Source organism: Xiphophorus couchianus, chromosome 9, assembly GCF_001444195.1.
Source record: "Xiphophorus couchianus chromosome 9, X_couchianus-1.0, whole genome shotgun sequence".
Taxonomy (NCBI): domain Eukaryota; kingdom Metazoa; phylum Chordata; class Actinopteri; order Cyprinodontiformes; family Poeciliidae; genus Xiphophorus; species Xiphophorus couchianus.
This window is the reverse complement of record NC_040236.1, coordinates 2,578,345-2,599,061: the sequence shown is the minus strand read 5'-3', so window position 1 is coordinate 2,599,061 and position 20,717 is coordinate 2,578,345. Positions and strand designations below refer to the sequence as shown.

At 39.2% G+C, this 20,717-nt stretch overlaps 1 protein-coding gene across 2 annotated transcripts in view; it reads left to right on the top strand.

The window, feature by feature from the left end:
• Window positions 1-20,717, top strand: part of reep3b (receptor accessory protein 3b) — a 33,852-nt gene that overhangs the window by 7,645 nt on the left and 5,490 nt on the right. For both annotated transcript variants that reach the window (XM_028026847.1, XM_028026846.1), the window contains exons 2-6: window positions 5,813-5,885; window positions 14,394-14,470; window positions 15,747-15,867; window positions 15,999-16,112; window positions 19,918-20,080. In XM_028026847.1, coding sequence (XP_027882648.1) covers window positions 5,813-5,885; window positions 14,394-14,470; window positions 15,747-15,867; window positions 15,999-16,112; window positions 19,918-20,080 — 548 coding nt within the window. The remainder of the gene's footprint in view (window positions 1-5,812; window positions 5,886-14,393; window positions 14,471-15,746; window positions 15,868-15,998; window positions 16,113-19,917; window positions 20,081-20,717) is intronic.

Sequence of the window (20,717 nt, the reverse complement as noted above, 5' to 3'; positions counted from 1 at the left end):
CAAAAGTGCAAAGAACAATCTTAATAGTCACATTGTTTTGTTACCATAGCTACAATCTGATTCTGTGACTTTAACCTTTGAGTTTGAGTTTTATTTGTTCACAAATACATCTCGACAAATCACAGTTATCACTGCTTGTTTTTTGAGCTCAGCTAATTAAACTAGACCCCCTCTCCCAGATCCTATTCAGTCTGTATGAAACACTGATAGTGGTGCTGATGTTCTCAGCAGGAAGAGGAACCCATATTTTGCTCATAGAACATTGGACCGGCCCTGCATGAGGAGCTAAATCCACTGCACTGGCATCTCTCTGCTGGATGAGAGAGTCAAACGGGACATTTAATTTATGAGGCACTAGTAGAAATCAAGTTTTTCCATTTCATGACTGAATTTTCAGTAAGCGCCACAGAGACGATTTGTTTTAGTTGCCCGGGTTTTATGGGGCGTGTTCTTTCTGATTTCCACTCGGCTGCGCGTAGCTACTCTGCCTGACTGGAGTAGAATAGAGGTAGAGAAGACATTTGATATGGCACAGTTTGATGCATGATCGCGCTGCAAAAAATAACAAAAAAGCTGGATGACTACGAGGTGAGCGTGACAGTTCCTCCACAGGCTGAACCACCGTCCCACTAACACACCGGCTGAGTGGGGAACACATACATAAACTTTAATCAAATTTCACTGCAAACACAGAACCACACACTGGGCAGCATGTGAGAAGTAAACACACACGCCATAAATAGTTCTTTGTTCACAAAGATATATCATTCTCACTCCATGGCACTCTCAATGCTCACCTGTGAAAGCAGGTGAGCAAATAGGTTATATTTGCGGTTAACATTGAGCTTGCGCAACCAGAGGAAGCTCTGTCGCTTTTAAACTTGAAGCCTACCTTGGTGCAGTATGCTCTGAAGAAACATGATCGTCACAGTGAGTTAGTATAAATGCCGATACAGGAACAGCTTCTCTTCCACATCATGCAGTTTGAGTGAAAGATGGCGCCGATGCTGTGATTGGTGCGCGCTGCCGGCTTTGTGCCCTGTTCAATGCATCAACTATAAACTAGAGGTGCAAAATTCATTGGCAAACCGATTTCATTAATTTTGGGAGATCAGTGATTGGCCAATATTCATATGTGATGCTGATATTGTCCCCTGATCTTATAAGAAATCAACCACAGTCCAGAAAACAGCAATAGATGCACATCTACTAATAACCAGTCTTTCAGGAATGATTCTGCTCTGCCGGTGAAATGCTCAGTGCAGCAAAGATGCAGGTAGTCTTTAAACTATTGTTTTTTCCTCTGTTTTTTAAATAATTAAAACAAGCAACGTTTAGACTGGCTGGGGGGCAACTAAAACCTGGCGACCTGCCAGGCAGAATACACTGGAGGAAAAGACTGTTGTGGGTCTCTGAGATTCTCTCCTGTGCCTTCACCACACTGTAAATTCACAGCACATTCCCATGACAATTCCATGACTAAACTCTATCCAGACATTCTTGGATGAAGTCAGGAAGGAGCAACACGCTAGCACAGCGCCACCGCCAGGCTGGAGGCCTGTGTAACCAGTGCTGCTTCTCCCTCTGGATGGCCACACCACAGTGGTTTGTATGGGCTCAACATCATGAGTACAAGTGCAGGCTGTTTACCACAGCGATCACTACCCTACATCCTACGCTCCATCTGAGTGACACTGATCGCTAATCAAGTCACATTAGCTCATTAATATTCATAAGCACACCAGTTTTTGAATCTGTATAGTCCACTTATCGATTAATCAAATTTTAAATGAGTTGACAATTATCTTAATAATTGATTCATCATGAGTAATCCAACAAATTATTTCAACCCTAATTTAAACATCAATTTGTTCACAAAGGAGAGAGCTTTGAAAGTACTTCTAGAATTGTTTAGCATATTTCTGAGATGTTTCTTTACATTTCTGGACTGAGTCAGAATGCCTCACTACCTTTGGACAAAATCTCACAGTGCCTTGAAATAAGAGTGTAGCACACAGTGAAGACAAGAGCCAGGGAGCTTTGGCAGTCTTTCAGTTTCTATAGCAACAACGGGAAAATAAACTGCTGTGGTTGTGCTCGCATGCTGCTGTGGAGACTTGGATTTGAGGGAGTATACATGACTAAATATAGTGTGTCTGTGTATTTGGGAAGCTGCTGTTCTTATGGAAGCCGTCCAACTCCAGATTTTTGCCCATATTGTGAGATTTGGTGTTATAAAACAAAGTATGTGTATGTAAATGCTCTGCTAAGGTTGACCTGTTTATTGGTTGGAAGGCTGAATCTGAATGAGGGAATTTTGGCCAGAAAAAGCTATTGCACTATTTCACCAGCACAATGAGAGAAGTTTTTATGTTATTTACAGACTTGTGGAAAAAATGAGGACAACTCATTAAACATTGCTGTCTTTATTAAAAATGTTCCAATATCAAGGTCTGTTCTTAATTTTTTTAGATTTATCTCTGAGTAAAAATTGGCATAATTGCTCTTTAAACAAAACTGAGCTTTCTAGCTGAGTAAAAGTTCGAACCCCATAATTGCTAGTCTTTTTCTTGATGCCTGCCAGTCTCTGACATCAGTCTGAAGTCAACTTGTCCCTCTCCTCACTTTCAGATATGAGATGTTTGATTGGTAGTTAATTCTACATTCAGCATCACAATGAGATTAGGAGCTGGACTTTGATTTAATTTCATTACTTTCGTATTTTTACTGGGACATTTTAGGTCACTTTTTTATGGATGGTCTCACATTTTAACCCTAACCCTCTGATACACTCTACATATTGGACTCTGAGGATGAGCTGGCCAGGTCCTGCTGCAGCAAAGCATCTCCAAACAATGACACCCCCACCTCCATGCTTTATTGAACTGCTATATTTGATTTATACCAAACATATCCTATGTTCTGGTGTCCAGATGGTTACATTTAGACTCATCTGTCCAAAGACTATTATTCCAGAGACCCTGGTCCTTGTCTATGTTCTGATGAACATCACTCTGACCTTAACGTTTGCCTTGGACATTCAAAGTTTCCTTCTTACACACCACCCAGGAAGGATCAACTTGTTCAGCTTCTTTATGATTGGACAGACATGGACTTTGATTTCAACATTTAAAAGAACTTCCTGTAGGTCCAGTGAAAACATGTTTTTTTTTGGGGGGGGGGGGGCATTTCAGACTTAACCATTCAGTTAAGTTTGACTGTGGTTTGACTAAGTTGTTAAGTTTGGCTTGTTCCTTTTTTCAGTGGTTCAAATTTCTTCCACACAGAGAAATATCCAAGTGAATCAATGATTGTCACTACAAACTACGAAGACATTTAGTCTGTTTTATTGGTCAGATGTGTCCAGGACAGGAAAACCAAATACAGGAAGCAGACACTGTGTTCTGTGCAGGAAGAAACATGGAAATTTGAATCCCATCATTCTCAGTTTTCTGGAGACTATTTCAGATAAAGTAATCAAGAGACATACTGAATGATTTTGAGAAGACATTTTGAAAGATTCATGTATTTGCTTCAGGTTAAAATGTTTCATTTTGTCATTGTAGGTCTGAGTATAGTTAAAATTGAAATGAAAATCTAGTGTGGCCAAATATGTTCTAAAAATAATCACTGTTTCAGGGTGTCCTAAGTTTTTCACATGACTGGTTGTATTGTTGACAGAGAGAGTAGTCCTTACTGTGTCGTGCTGTAAAATCAGTGAGTTCTTCAGTTCCTTTGATTGCCTTGAATCTTATCACTTGGTTTGGACTGATTAATCTTCCCCAACCTCCTTAATTTTGGGAGATCGCCTGATATATGACAAAGCGATCTTATCTACCGATCTTATCTTCCTCACAAAGTTTTGAAAATCAGCCACTGTCCTCTTCTGCTCTGCAGTGAGATTGCAGACTGACAGACCTGGCCACCAGGACACATCTGCATGTGCCAACTTAGCCACTTGATTGCTATAGTTAGTGACTTTTCAGACAAAAAAATTGGTATTGGTCAATATCGGAACCAACAGGTTAGGCTTTTTAAAGATCGGTGGTCAAAAAACTACCAGAGTAGCCCTAGATATTACTGAAGCAGTTTGTGTTGTCATACTGTAAGAAATGTTGACGATTTCATCAGGTTTTTTCTCTAGTCTTAAGAAATCTTTGCATTAAGGGGTGAAATCCACATCTCTTTCACTGACTCACAGTAGGGCTACATGTCACACTGTTGAACGCTGCTACAAGTCTCCCAATTGGCTCCTGGAAGTGATCTGAGGAAATCTGTTCCGAAGCCTGAAGTTGGAGGGAAGATGTTGGTGGCTGTTCAGAACAGAACCATTAGTTTGCCTAGCAAAACATTGGCATGTGGTTGATGTGGTTGAACCAAAATTCTGATCAGATTGGCAGCAACTTGGGTTCAAGTTGCCCAGGGACACATCATTTTCCTAGTCAGCCACTGATTGGTTCATTAGCCAAGGGGGCAAGTACAGCGATGAATATTCTTCCAGCGACTGCTCATTCTCTCCTCTAGTCTGTTGCTGCTTTATGCCGAAACAGAGTTGGGTTTGTAATTCTATGATGGATTCTACCACAGCTGCCCTGTTGCCTGGTCCCATGGTGAGCTGAAGTTTGACCTCAACTTCCTGAGGTGACGGACGGGTGAGAAGCTCTGTGTTGTCTTGTTATCAGCCACTCATGAGATGAGTTGAGTCATTATATTTAGGGGTGCACCGATAAATCGGCCCTGATTTCCTTCATTTTCTGAGATTGCTGTCGGCCAAAATCAGATTTGGCAGGTCAGACCTTTTAAAGATCTGTGTTTGGAGATGTGCAAGAAAACGGCAATCTTTGCACCACTAATTGTTTGGGACTTTAGTAAATTTGGGGACATTGCAAACCAATTTATAACTCAATTCTAGTGAAGTGCCTGGTGAGCAGACCCTGTGCTTCCTCTACAGATATCTGCTGCTCTTTTACACCCTTGCCAAAAACTTCCAGAAGTTATCCTGCTGTTATCTGTGTCATCTGTGTCTTTCATTCCAGTCAAGAAGAAAAATCTAATATAAGGAGACCATTCTGGCTTGGTTCTGGTTTGTGCTCAGTTTAAGTACTTACATGAGTAGAAAATTAAAATTTGACCATCCTTTATTAAATTTTATAAATGATTAAAAACAGATTCATGATGCCGCGTGTAGTCTTAAGGTGCATTATTTTCCAGCAGGAGTCAGAGGTTTTTCCTGCTGAACAGAACCAGGTGCATTGCACTCTCTAGTTTGATCTGCAGAGAAAGCTCTGCTGTGGAAATGGCACAGAATGAACAGAGAGAATGAATGCAAAGAGTAGTTTTTCTTGCTTTGGAACAAAGAAGACACAATGTACACCCTGAGAGAAGGTTTGTGTGTGTGTGTGTGTGTGTGGATGGTGATAGTTTTCTCTCAGCTGTGTTCATGTGGAGTTGATATAAAACACATCTCTGTCAGATTCTGACTCTGCAGTAACTCAGTGTTTCTTTATTACTGGAGGACCTGTCTCCTTTTAGATACTTGCACAATGGCTTGGTCTGGCATTTCTACTAATGGCGTCTGCTTGTTGAGCGCCTGCTCTAGCACTGCACCACACAAATATCATATCCCAACACATTGGGATATGATATTTGGCCAATAATCAGTCTCTGTTTAACATCTCAAGACTTTAAAGGAAGAGCTGTTCTGATGGGTTTTTTATTTTCAGATTGAAAGAATATTTGATTGATATTTCATTTTTGTTGCCATTATTGACTGACCTCATGAAGTTTTTTCTTTTGTCTCCTTTTTTTCCAGACTCCTGTTTGGGACATTGTATCCTGCATATTACTCCTATAAAGCTGTCAAGACCAAAAATGTTAAGGAATATGTAAGTTCTCAAGCTTTACCTGCATAGCAACATTTCTGACTGAGTTGATGACATGTACACCGTGTTCCAAATGATTATGCAAGTGATATTTTCTCAGATTTTCTTAAATGGTCAATGCAAATGATGGTCAGTATAATTTTCAAGTCATGAACTATTACAGTATAAATCAAATTTTACTGAACAAAGCTCCCCATGAGAACAGAATTTTTTTCAAATATAAAAAAATTCAAAATGCACTGTTCCAAATTATTATGCACAGCAGATTTTCTAAACATTTTATGGATTATAAAAAACTGCAAAACGGTCATTCTTTGAATGTGCAGCATTAAGTGGTCACATGTACTACGAAAGCTATTTCAATCACAAACATCTTAACAGACCAAGTTCCATGTTAACATAGGAGCCCTTTTTGATATCACAGCACAATTTTTGCATCCATTGAACTTGTGAGTTTGTGGAAAGTTTCTGCTAGAATTTCTTGGCAGGATGTCAGAATACCTTCCCAGAGCTGCTGTTTTGATATGAACTGCATCCCACACTCAGATCTTCTGCTTGAGGAAACTCCAAAGGTTCTCAATAGGGTTGAGGTCAGAGGAGGATGGTGACCACACTTTATCTGTACAAACCCATCTTTGTTCTGAATCAGCCATAAATCTCTTCACAGTACGATAACACTTCAGTTTTTGTTAAATATCTAATGTTTTCATACCTTGTCATACGCCACTACACTATCTGATGATTTTCCAGCAGAGAGATCCTTTCTGTTTCCCATGTTGCTTGAAACCTGTGGCCTGCTTAATAATGTGGAACATCCTTCTTAATTAGATTTCCTTTAATTGAGCTCACCAGACAAACTAATAAATCCAGCTCTCTGAAATTAATTATAATGATTCAAATAGCCCTGACACACAATACCATCTATAAATTTAATAGCACAACAAAAAATTTAATCTTTATGACACTTGAATCCAATTTGCATAATAATTTGGAACACTGTATATTTATTTAGCATACCTAAGGTTGGGGACAATACGAGCAGGAGGAATTTTATTTAAACTCTTTGTCAATGGGTTGAATTTGTTATCTCATGAATAAAATACAAATAAGGTGGTAGTTCCACTTTACATGATTTGCTCTCAATAAGCCTCTTGGCTTGGTAGTTGGGCAAAATGGGAGGACATGCAACGTCTATAAAAAAACTTCTCCACTAACTGGTTCTGTCCTAGTCTGCCATAGCCAAATTCATCTGCATTAATTCAAATTCAAAGGGGAACCCCTTTGAATTTATTGACCCCAAAGGGGAACTATATAATAAATTAGCAGATTGTTCGCGGCTTTTCTCTGCAGTACAAGGCGCGGCGAGCCATGTACTGTGCAGAAGCAATTTGATTTAAGAAATAAAGAAGCAGTTTGATAGACAGCTGAATGCATTCGTTGATTGGCTCATGATTTACGTCACTGCAAACTCCAAACAACATTTCCCATACAGTATAGCAATGGACCAGCGGACATGCCATCTGCCATCATAGAGCTGTTCAGTGTGGAGGACCATAATTATGAGTTTAATTTGAACAGTGCCAGGAACACATGCATTAAGCTCTGGCAGTGCTGCTAGCAGCTCATCTCTCTGAAGAATGGGCAGCAATGAAAATATATTCTACTGGAGAGTAACTGGTTTATGATCAGAGATTGTGATTGGCAATATTGTGATATCTTCAATTCTGTGTAGCTCGGCTTTAGCAGTAAAAAGTAATCTGTGAGTAAGATGCATGTTGGTTTGAATAAAATGTCAGATTGCTCTCATTTTGGGAATTTGGATTGCCATACATTCACTAATCCATCTTCTACAGATAGATTTGAAGCATTTTACCCATTTTAGGGCTCTAACAGTCTGGTTGTCTATCTGGATTAGGCATTACGCAAATAAAATCTTCCCCTAGCCCCATAATCAGGAGACTGGAGCTGTGCTCCCATTTACCAATATAAATCCACCTTCCCTGTTCTATGCACTAAGGTTTCAGTCGAGTTACTTTGCCTGTGGATTAATATGGAAACGCCTCTTTTCCTACCAGAACAACACGAGGTTGTGTTAAACTTTATCAGCCCAGGACTTGTTTAATTTTGTATGTTCCACATCTGTTAGGTGTGTTCCCTGTAAAATGCTACTTGACACTTGGATTATTGGAGTCGCAGTAATAATTAGTTTCTTTTGATTGGACTATCCAGACCCTTCACATTATGACTTACTACAGATGGAAAACCACTAAGAAACTACTGATACTTTGCTGTACAATTTTTCAAAACTAGGATTCAAATGCTCTTTTTTAGATGCAATAAAGTCCTCAGGAAACAAAGGATCACAATGCAGAAAACAACAATTATTAAAAGTGTAAGAGTGCAAGGTAATGGTTTCATTCGCTGGCCTATACTATAATAAGCAGCGACAAACACAACCCAAAAAATTGTGTGTACAAAAACAATGAAAAGGAGAAAGATTAAGAGTGTAGCAGTTCAAGCTCCTGCAGGTATGCATAACTTATATACGTACATACTTATGTATGTACTTCAACAACAATGTGAAATCTACCAATAATATTAATATAAATCGTGTACATGAGGGAGATCTAATTGTGACTTTGTAAAATGATAGTTAGTAAAACTGTTGGCCACAATTCCTGAAGACAGACCAGTTTAGAAAAGTGAAATTGATGATAATGCTCAGTTAGTAGTTCAGCAATTTAAAACACAATATTTCAGTGTTGAGATCTACTTGTCAAGAGTTTCTTTTGAGGTTCAGTCTCATAACTCATTTGTATGTTCACTTTGGCCCTTGACACACAATATCATCTATAAATGATATTGTAGCAGAATAAGCCAAAGTGCTTGTAACGCTCTCTGTGCATCTGAGAAGGCTGCCACACTGGAGGTATAATCCATTGTAGGTTAGCGAGGCTTTGTCTCTGCTGTTAGCAGCGTCTCCATCATAATGCAGCATGGGAATGAGCACACAGAGTCTTTCTCCATCTTCCGGTTTCTTGGGTGCAGTGGCCTGGTTTGAGCAGTTGACTTTCACATCCTGCATTGTGGATCTTTGTCTTCTGGAGTGTGTTGCTTGGTGGATATGGTGTTAGCCGTTAGCTTTGATACGCTGCTGTCATACTTGAATTTACTTTCTTTTTTTTTTGCCATTTATTGAGAAACATCAACTGAAATGTATTTCTTTAAAGTCCAAAATTATCAATACGGTTTTGGTCACCTTTAATAAGAAGTTATTGCTTTTAAGACAAAAATGTTAACAAACCTGCTGGAGCTCTGAAATATCTGTTTTTACTCCATCTTGGCTCACTGGTGCTCCCAGTTTACAACTTTTGATTGCATTACCTATATCCAACAGAGTGCACATTTAAAAAGATAAAGTACCAGAATGTAATTATAGCGAAATAATCAGCTAATCTAAATAGTCGGCTAATTCAACGCTGGCCCATTATGTTTGGGCCAGCATTGAATTTCTATAAGACAAAATGAAATATCAGATTTTTTTTGAGTCCATCAGAAACACCATAAATTCACTTAATGGAAATGCCAATTTTGAAAAAAACTCAAGTTTTTCTATAAAAATCTTTTGTGCTAAGATGAAGTGGTTTTTCAGCCGTATCATAACATTTCTCTTTGCATCACACGAGTCACATGATCAACAGCTGGATGTCACTCAGGGCGAAGAAGACTACAGGAAGTAGTAGAAGGCTGATGGTTTGTTTTTGTTTTTTTCTGACAATGTGCAGCTGGCTCCACCAGCATCTCACAGTATCACACAGTTCAGAGCAAGTTGTCATTCTAACCTGTTGAATCCATAGCTCTTCCCCAAAATGTCACAAACGTAGCTGCTCCCAAGTAGGCGGGGCTTGTCGCTCCAACGCCTAAATAAAATGCTCATGTCTCCTCTGATTGGCTGATAGATGCTGAGCGCCAGCACCATGACTGAATTATGAATGTATCACATGTGACTCTTTACATCAGTCGCTGCCATGGTTGTTAATGACTTATCGCATGAACAAACTTATTCACGTGTGATTTTAATTTAATTTCTCATTTAGTGGAAGCATTGCGATTGTGAAGATATGTTTTGTGACATCAGCAGAATAGTAACAAACATTTGCGCACATTTGTAATGGAAATTCAGCTAGTGACAGATGAGACAGGAGTGTTTGTAAGCTCTGTTATGTTAAAGCCCTACTCATCTGTACTGATCTGAAAGATGAAGCTGAAGTTGTTACCTGGTTTCCATCTTCTAACAGCACGAAAGCAAAGGGACTATTTCAGAGGTTTTGAAGACATTTGGTCTGCATTGTGTCCTCTCTGTTTCAAAACTAGTCAGATGTGAATGTTGGATACCTTAAAAGGAATTTATGTGAAAACTGCATCACTCTTTCTGAAACGGGTCGTTCTACCTTATACTGATGTTGCTTTAGAAGAAACGGGACGCTCTGAAAAATGCCGCAGGACAGGTTCTGTTTGAACCCAGACTTTGATAGGAACATACATGTAGATATTGGTTTAAAAGCTGAAGCTGGATTCTGTGGAGAGATTGGTGATGCAACTTGTGTCAGTGAGAGTGAAATCCCCGTCGACTGAATTAGAAACACATCCCCAGCTCACCCACAGCAGATCTAAAACCCTAGGTACCACAAGTATCTCTCCTTTCTTCTACATATTTTAGATTTTTGCATTTACTGATTCTTTAAGGTCTCTGCACGCTCCACAAGAATAAAGATGTTTACTCTCTGTACCAGGGCTGCTAGGAAAATGAAATGGTTCGATTTCTTGTAGGTTGTTCTTGATGTGTCACCTGGTCTCATGTTGTAAAACCACTACTATGTTTGATCAGAAATTTGACGGTGGATTATTTCCTAACGTATCCTCTAGTCTTATGAGAACTTCCCAGGAAGTCTTCTGTGTTCTTCGTATCACATCAGTTATTTTTTGATTGAGAAGCTGACACTTCTGGTCCATGCAGCTCAGCTGAATGAGCTCTATTATCAAGGTGAAACGTAAGGAGCTTATCGAGTGTTCATATTTCAAAACAGAACCTTGAAATATGAAGGTTTCATATTTCAAGTTACTTCATAACCTTCAAGGTTATGAAGGTTTTTCTGTCTACAATATGGGGTTGTGGGGACCACTGTTTTGGGTTAGGTTTGTGATTGTAAGGATTAGGCTGTAGAAAATGAATTGAGGTCCATGTAAAGTCCCGACAAGACATGAAAACACAACTGTGTGTGTGTGTGTACGCAGCAGACATCCAGTTCATCATGAGGTCACCTGTTGACTGGTGCAGCTGTCATGCTGCCTCTAGCAGCGCTGTCTGCATGTTGAATTCAGTGTAATGGTATTAGTCTATCAGCGTATAGATTTCTGTGTTGTTTTTGTTCCACTGAGATTGTTAGTCAGCCAACAAAAAGTTTTATAGCAGATGCTATAAAACTCTTCAACAGTCTAATAACTAGCAGAGATGACATTATGATTAATTTCTACCTTGAGTACTAACAGCTAATTTAATGCAGAAGAGATAGACTTGGTAGATTTGAGTATAGACGAGCATATATAAGAGTTAATGAGTAGTTGTGATGTGGAAAATGGGACTACTGTGAAGGCAGCTGCAATTCAACCACACATACATTCCAATTGACTCTAGTTATCAAATGGAGCATTGAGCTCAATTTATTATTAAAATTAGTGTAAAAAGCTTTGTGTCTTGGGAAACCCAGCAGATTGCATTGAGTCATTGACTTGCAGCATTCACTCCTCCTGGACCAGCACATAAATAATCGTATCATTGACTTTGCAGCAATACTGAGTATGAATGTAGCGACAGTGGAGAGGAAAAACTCCCCTTTAACAGGAAGAGACCTCTCTGGTACAAGCAGCCATCTGCCGCATCAACTGGGGATTTGAGAAGACGGAGAAGAATGTACAAGAACTGATGCAAAATTATTTTAAAAGTAAAGAATCAAAGGAAAAAGTTAATAGCAGGAGAAGGTGTAGTTGATGGCAGCGTTATCTCACACCCAAACAGAACCCCAGACCAGGTGTAGCTTCTATGGGGAGAAACAACTGAGAGGAAACTAAAGTTACCTGTTGAAATAATCCAGTTCACATTGGACAATGTTGGATTACAAGTTTTGAAATAGAAGTGATCTAATTTACTGTAGTTCAGATGGCATAATATATTCTGTGAATTCTATGTTTTGTTGTTTACACATTATAAAACATCAAAGGCCTAATGTAATATGACTATATAGAAAGGCATAAACCGAATTAATCCAGACGTGTGTTCAACGATGTAATCAAACAGATTCATATTGTTTGTTTGTAAGTCATGTAGTACTTAGAAATCTTGCCATTTGGTATGAAATTTAAGCCAAAAGTTGCACACTAAATGGCTATGCGGTTAATTTATTTTAATCCTGAGCTATTCCAATATGATCACTGCTATGTGTAGAATATGCATCAACAGGCATTAAGGTTCACATAAGCCACCTTGTGGCAAATTAAGTGATCAGAGTCTACATGAGGATAACATCTTTTTAAACTCCCTCAAATGCAGTTGATTTTTGGAGCCGACTCATCTGGCAATAGGTTGGGCTGTACCAGTCTGGCGTGGTGAAGACAGCTGAGTCACAAGGTCAAGCTCTCAGTTTACCAGTTTATCTATGCATATTAGGGCCACTGTAGATATAAAAAATGAGTATATTTCTGCCAAAAAACCAAAAATAATTAGATTAATCTAAATTTTATTTTTGGAAAAAACTGAAATCTTGAGATTAGCCAAGTTTCTAGAAAAAAACGTGAATTTCTGAGTTTCAAAAGTCTAAAATTTTTTAAATTTTACAGTTCAAATGTTTTTGTTTTTTCTAGAACTTTCCATCTCAGAATTTTACTCTTGCTGCATTTTGATCCGTTCCATAATTTTTTGGCCTGTTCACAATGTTGTTTTATGTGCAGATTTGCTTACAAATGGTAAGTCTTCTTGTGATTATCACATAATGATGTTACCTTATTTTATGTTTTTGATGGTAAACCATACATGGATTTGATTTTTATGTAGAACAAAAGCCAGGTCACTTTGGTAAACTAAATGGGCCCCGGGTCACTTTGAACCAGAAAAATTGGACCCCCGAGGTCAAAAAGGTTAAGAATCCCTGCTCTAGAGGGACTATGTTTCTCGGCTGGCCTGGGAAGGGCTTGAGGAAAACAGATGAATGGATTCATTATGTCACGGTCAAAATATTTGGAAGGTTTTCCAGCTCAGTACAACCCTGTACTGAGGGCTTGGGGTGGAGATCCTATGCTTGAGCTTTTTAGAAACTATAGGTTATGTGGAAAGTAAAAAGGTTAAGGATATTTTGGTAAGTAAAAATATGCCAGCAGGGGTTTAAACTTGACCCCTAAAAACAGACAGATTGTAGAATATTCATCCTAATTATTCTGGGATGAATATTTAGGCACTGTGACAAAACATTCCCGTAAACTTCATGCTGGACAAGTATCAGGGGCGCTCTATTTGGTTAGCTGAGGTTTTAGTTTTAGTGAATTCAAGATTGTTTAGAAGAAGGCATGAAACACAAGGCACTTCTGATACAGAAATCTAGGACAACATGTGGCTAATCTGGCAGGAACTGAAGGACAGCTCAAACATGATGGAGCTATGGGTTTCCAGGCCCCCATGGAGCTGTATTGTTTTTAATTATATGTCGCTGGTTGAGAACAGACCACAGCACCAACGCTGCTCCATCTCTGAAGCTCCTTTAGTGGAAAACCCCCTGGATGCTGGAGTGTTCTCTGGTTTACATGCTTTCTCTGCCCAAGTACACACACTCTGTACTCACTCTCATCTCTCCAGCAGAGAGAGATGAGAGCACATGCACTGACATTTTCTCAGGTCCTGTCAGTGTGTGTTCAGTCATGCAGCAGCAGAGTCTGGCTTCTACTCCAGCTGGCCATGTGACTGTCTGGCTGCCACAGCCTGCTGCTGCCTTTCATATGGAAATGTAGCCAGGAGAGCCTGGGAAGCCCTTTAGGAGGAATGGGGAAGTGACAGATTAGGAAAGACAGCAAAAAGCAGAAAGACAGCGAGCTCATCTTGTTTGCCCTTTACTGCTGCTGCTGCAGCTACGGGTTCCAGGATGGATCAAACAAAGAGAAAAGGAAATAATCTGATTAAAAGCTTGTTTTAATATTTGGGCTTGCAGTCCCTGTTTTAATTTTAATTATTTATTTTACTCACAAATGTTAGTCAAAATAACATGTCATGGTAGTAATAATATCAAGGTAAATAATTATGGTTTGACAAGCACACATTAAGTTGGCAGTTGCTATTAAGATGCATGTTATTAGACTCTCCATAACATGTCTACCAGACTGTATTAATGGTGATGTTCTGCAGTGTTTAACACCAATCCAGCTCAGGTGTGTGTAGATTAACCGTAGTGATTCTGTGTGTGTGTTCAGGTGCGCTGGATGATGTACTGGATTGTATTTGCTTTGTATACAGTCGTGGAGACAATCACTGACCTGACTGTAGCTTGGTGAGTAACCTGAATGAAGCACATTGCTAACCTTAGCACACACACACACACGCACACACACACACACACACACACACACACACACACACACACACACACACACACACACACACCCGCATACAGACACATTTGAACGTAGTTAGCATGTTGTGCACATCCTGCAGCTAAAAGCACTAACCTCAGTTTGTTCCTGCCAGTACTGGCTTCTAGTTTTCTGGTCTGACATTCTAATCAGAATTTTGACCATTTGAGTATTTTTGTCAACAGACTATAACACAAAGAGCCCAGTTATTATGAATGACCTAAGAGATATGCTGCAGGTTTTCAGTATTTAACCAGCCCACCACTGGTCAGTGCCAACCCTGGGAAAATGACTGATACTGAGTTGTTGCTGACCACTTAGATTTTTTTAATCTTCTCTCAGTACACTAGTCTCAGTATTCGATTGACTAACTCTCTTGACATTTGAAGCAATGCCCTGTTGATAAAAACAAAAAGCACAAAATTATTAAAATAGCTTTTTTTCTAGCAGAAGTAGGGCAGATTTTTGGATAAGATTGATTTCATATAAGTATCGGCCAATCGGCGATTTCCCAAAATGAAGGAATTTGTGGTTAATTTATCTGTCCATTGTTCATTCCTTGGTTTATAAATGCTGTCAAACTGAATCCATTTTTCTTCACCTAATGATGAGACCTGAGTGAAGTTGGCCCCCACCTTCTTCACATTGAACAAAATTGGTGTCAAATATTTGTACAGCAAACATTTTCGTTTGTGGCACTATCATTTTAAAAATATTAATAATGTTTCTAGGGCTCATCAAAGGTCAACCAGCCAGTCAACATTTACCCAAATAAAATAAAATATGGTGTCAATCAATTTACATTAAGTTACATTTGTGCTGGTTTGTGCAGCAAAAATATTTGCAGCACAGTTGTTTGATGCCAAATTTGCTTGATTTTGTAAATGTGGACTGATCTCTGTTAATCTCTGGAAATATTTAATCTTTAACTGTTTGATGCACAAATGTAGCACAACAGTTTGACACCAATTTCATTTAATTTGAAGAGAGTAGGGGGCTAACTCCACTCAGATAAATAATACATTTAATTTGTAGGCGTCCTTTTTACCACTCTTGACATAGTTACGCTACGTCGCACATAGTTTAACATAATGTTTTACTTGATGGAAGTGGCCATGTTGGCTGCATGTCTGAGGTGGAAAAGCAGCTCAGACCTGAGCCCCATGTGAGCGAGCAGTTTCTCTGTCTGTCCAGGTTCCCTCTGTACTATGAGCTGAAGATGGCTTTTGTGATCTGGCTGCTGTCGCCTTACACCAGAGGAGCAAGTCTCATTTACAGGAAGTGTCTGCACCCCCTGCTGTCCTCCAGAGAGAGAGTACGACCATCCATCTTTCTCTGTCTGCCTCTGAGTACACGCTAAACTTCTGTTGAGAATATTCTGCTTCTGTTGCTTTTTACCTGATTAAACTGTCCCCAGTAAGAGTGTTATTGATTGTATCCATCTAGGAAATAGATGAATATATCGTGCAGGCCAAAGAGAGAAGCTATGAGACCATGGTGAACTTTGGGAAGCAGGGATTAAGTATTGCGGCTACCGCTGCTGTCTCTGCTGCTGTCAAGGTGAGTGAAAGAACATTTTCCATTTTGAATGCATTTCTTTTAATGAAAAGAAATCATGTGTTAATGTAAATGTGTCCAGTATTCCACTGGTGTGCTTCTTCGTAGCTACACTTCCCAGCTGAGTTCAGACTAACATGACAGGGATAAATGGGTCTGGATATGGGAACCAGTTCAAGTCATAAATCTGTTGAACTGAATTATTATACAATGATGGCAGATGCTTTGAAACACTGCTGTTTTTTATGAAGTCACTCTTTTTAAAACAAAAATGTGGATTATTGCTTTCTCCAAAAATATTGTTCATACTTCATGTTCTCCTGAGCATTTTATTATATTTGCTCCCATCTCATGAATGGAATGGATCCTTCAGCTCTGTTTATTATATTCTACTTTTTAATGATTCAAAACCTGCATTTTAACAGGGATGTGAACTCTTCTAGATGTGTTGTAGTTGTGAAAATTCACTTTGGCAGGGTAGTTTCTGACGTTCTAACGTAGTGGATGCCGCCGGGTTCTGACTGCACCAGGAGCAGTTCTATCAGTTCCATCAGAGACATTTTCTTCAGAAAGGAATGAAGCAAAGGGAACATTTGATCAATGTTTCTAAACTTGAACTAGTCTTCACTGTCTCCTTTGACCTTAACATGACTTGTGTTTTTCTTCCTCTGTACTGACATCCTTCAAAGTGTGTGCACCTCAGCATGCTCCTCTGAGAGGTAAACAGCAAATAGCATGCTTACTTCATACAGTGCTGCCCATCACATCCTCTCAGCATACAGCCATGGGTATGGACTCTATGCTTTATTATATTAGGACATCATAGCAATGATCTGGTCCACCAGGGTCTATGAAAAAACACACATTAGTTACTAAACCAAAAAGTGACCAAAGTGGAAAAATGTTTGGTAAGAAAATTAAGTACACCCTACAACTGAACTGATCTGAATGAGAGTGAGTGAGAACAACCTACTGTATATCTGAATGAACTCTGTCCAAACGGCACAAGTGTGATCGTTTCACCCCCAAGAAATCCAGTCTGTGCTCCTGCCATACGTAGAACTAAATCAGATGCATATCTGACTACGGTTCAGTATTCTGAACCGTATCAATCTAAATGTTGATTCTGTCAGTACCGAGGTGAATATTGTTTTGGATAGAAGCTAGCTTTATGAGATACTTTTATGTGCAGTTTCTCTTTGCCAATTAATCATATTTGCTCATAGAGGAATTGAAATTTGAATTATCAAGAGCTTACATTTTCAATTTGAGAGCAGAACTTTATACCTTTGCGATGTTTGCAAATATGAATGTGGCCTAATATAATAATGCTTTTGTGTGAATTATCCTTCCATCCATTTTCCCAGTATAACTGATTGGGTGAGGGTGACAGAGTAGGCTAAGTGAATTCTGATGTAAATAATGACTGAAAGTTCTAATTCTGAAAATGATGAAACATTTCTGAAGTGCACCACTTCTGGTCCAGCTCCACATCCAGGCTTCTCTCCAGAAGCTGCAGTCAATGTTCCGCTAAAAGCTGCTGCTACAAGTTGTGCTTTGTTTTATTAGCTCCCTTCATCTGGTTCTGATCCTGTGACGATGCTGCCAGCTTTCAAGAACTTTAAATTCCCTCCATAGACGGCGGCGTCTATTACTGCCTCTGTAAAGAGCGCTGCTGTGTGACACCAGCATTCTTCTTCTGCTCATGCGGATCGCTTTGGGGACACAAACCGTTCACAGATGTCTGATTTTGGTCACATCATTCATTAGAATGAACAACCACACACACAAAAATCTGATTCAGAATTTCAACAACAACAATTATGTTGTTGTTGTTCAACAACAACAACAGCAGGCATCAAGACCTGCTGTGTGAAGGTAGCTCAGGTCCCATTGCACTTCAGTGTTACTTCAGTTCATTGATGCTTGCAGATATTTGTTTCTTCAGTCCAACATGATGAGGTCTGGATTGTCTGTCTCTGCAGCACTTCGATCTGAATCCCTGCTGCCAGTCCTGTCAGAGACGAGAAGAAAACCTTAGAATTCCTACTTGTTCAGTCCTGTGATTCACTGCCATCAGCTCTGTCGTTTAGTCTGCCTGCTTAGTAGTTTTACTTTAGCATTCTCAGCATTCCAAACAGTCTACAGCAAGGGTGTACTTAGTTTATCACAGTGATTCCTCTGATAAAGACCAGATCATTTTCTTGTGATGTGCTAATAAATAAACCCTAGAACTAAACAGGGAGATGCTTTCAGACCTGCAACCCAAAAACCTTGGTATGGATTTAATAATTCAATGTCTTGCCAAAAATATTTTCTATTTTTGCAACTATGATTCCCAAATTACCTTTGACTATTTTATATACGGGGCTTTATTATTTTTCTTACTTTTGTTGTAGTTTCCACTCATTTTGTCTAACTCTGTCCAACTATGTCAGCATGAAGAAATTTTTTATCTGTTATTAAATAAATGAAGGTAAGGATCATATTTCATATGTCTGTATTCCAGTTTGGCCTCGTTAACCTTTCTGTCCTTCATTTATTAATGCAACAGGACTGATTTATTAATGTGTTGGCTCTTTAACTAACTAACACAGAGTGGCTCCTCATGTTAGCATCTTTAGCTCAGTGATAATCAGAGAGAGCAAAAACATTCTAATTACTGATCTTCTTATCATTTTTAATATTTTGTATTTTTGCAAACAGAACTAATGTATAGGCTGACACAATCAGATTTATTGCGATGAATCAATTATTGAAATAGCCATCAACTAATTTAGAAGTCAATAATTGTTATTAACTAGAGTATACAGATTAAAAAAAGGCAGTTTACTGAAAGAACAACACACTCAGGGTAGAAATTAAGTGAAAACTTTACAAAACTATGCATTTGGAATTTAAGATAAGAAAACAAAACTACCTAATTTATCTAGAAATGTGTTCTACTCAGAAGTCCTCAAGTAGCAGATTTAGCCTCACTTCTTTCAAAGTCCATATAAAAAGCACCTTTAGCTATCCAGTTATTAATCGATTAATCAAAAAAAAAACTGAGCATTTAACATATTGATGTTAGATGTATGCAATTAGCTGAAGATTCATCCTTTGTGTTCACTATAGGAATGCTGCTATTGCATTTTAGGCAACAAAATGTTCATTTTCTCATTTAAGAAATGACTTGGATTATTTGTTTATTTGCATCTTTCAATGTATTTCCAACTTTGTATAAAAAGACTTAAGTGGTTAAATGAAAAATCTGCAGAATGTGCCAATTTTCTATCTGATTAATCATCAGAATAATCAATGGACTACTTGATTACTAAAATAATCCTTAGTTTACTTTGACCTGTTGGCACTTTTCCAGTTGAGCGTCTGTGCTGCTGCTCAGGGTGGAGTTTCCCAGGAGACGTTTACTTCTCTGTACTCCTGGACCTGAGTCAGAATGAATGATGCAGGAGAAATGATGCAAACACTGAGAATTGTGAAGACAGATGACTGCTGCTTGAATGAAGAGTCAGAAATTCGCTGAACTGATGTTTCTGCCCGTGTTTGATAGAATATATTGTTTGTGCTTTTTAGAATGAACCATGAAGAGGTTTACTTATACTTTCTGAATGTTTCATCTTTAATTGTTTCCCTCTGAATAGGAAGAGCAAATTAAGATTTTTTTTTTGTTTAACACCAAACAAACAGGGTCTTTTTTTTGGAGCTACGCCTCACCTCTCACATATTACTTTACTGTCTGACATGTAGACAGTAATGGAGAGAAGTGTTGAGCTGTGTGCAGTAACGTTGCCTGTTGGCTTGTCAGGGTCAGGGAGCCATAACAGAGAAGCTGCGCAGCCTGAGCATGCATGACCTGACGCAGATCGGCCAGCAGGACGACAGAGGAAACCAGCTGTACCCGTACAACCCCCACTCAGCTAACCCGGCCTCCAGGAGGTCCCAGAACACCGACCCGGCCTCCAGAGATGGTACGTACACACACACACACACACACACTCAGATCTGTTTGGATTTCTCTCTTATTAGGATATTGTTGTGACTTTCATGCATTTCTGGAGCCTCCAGCCAATCCTCACCAAAACATTCATTCAGACTCATATACAAACACACACACACACACACACACACACACACACACACACACACACACACACACACACACACACACGCCTTCATGCACCGTCACATTGGTAGGCAACTAGCGGCTAAGAGCCTTGCTCAGGGGCACAATAACCTATGGCAGTAGGAAGCTGGAATCAAACCCACAACGTTTCCCTCTGATCAGGAGTTCTGGTGAATTTCACCTGCACTGAATGTGTCCACATCACCACTGCTCTGAACGTCCAGGACAAAGTCCAGAGAAATGTTTCCCTCTGTCCCAGAATGAGTCAGTCTCCTTTACCAGAACCTGTGATGTTAAAATCCAAACTCATGACCACAGGATCTAAACACGGACGCTCCAGGATCACATTTGAGACACAGAAAAGTCGAAGTTTCTGAACGCACAACAACAAAAATAAAAACAAATTATTTTCTTCTTTGCATGAAGCTTCCTCTAGTCCTTGCTCTGGCTGCTACCAATACGAAAAAAGAAAAGATGAACAA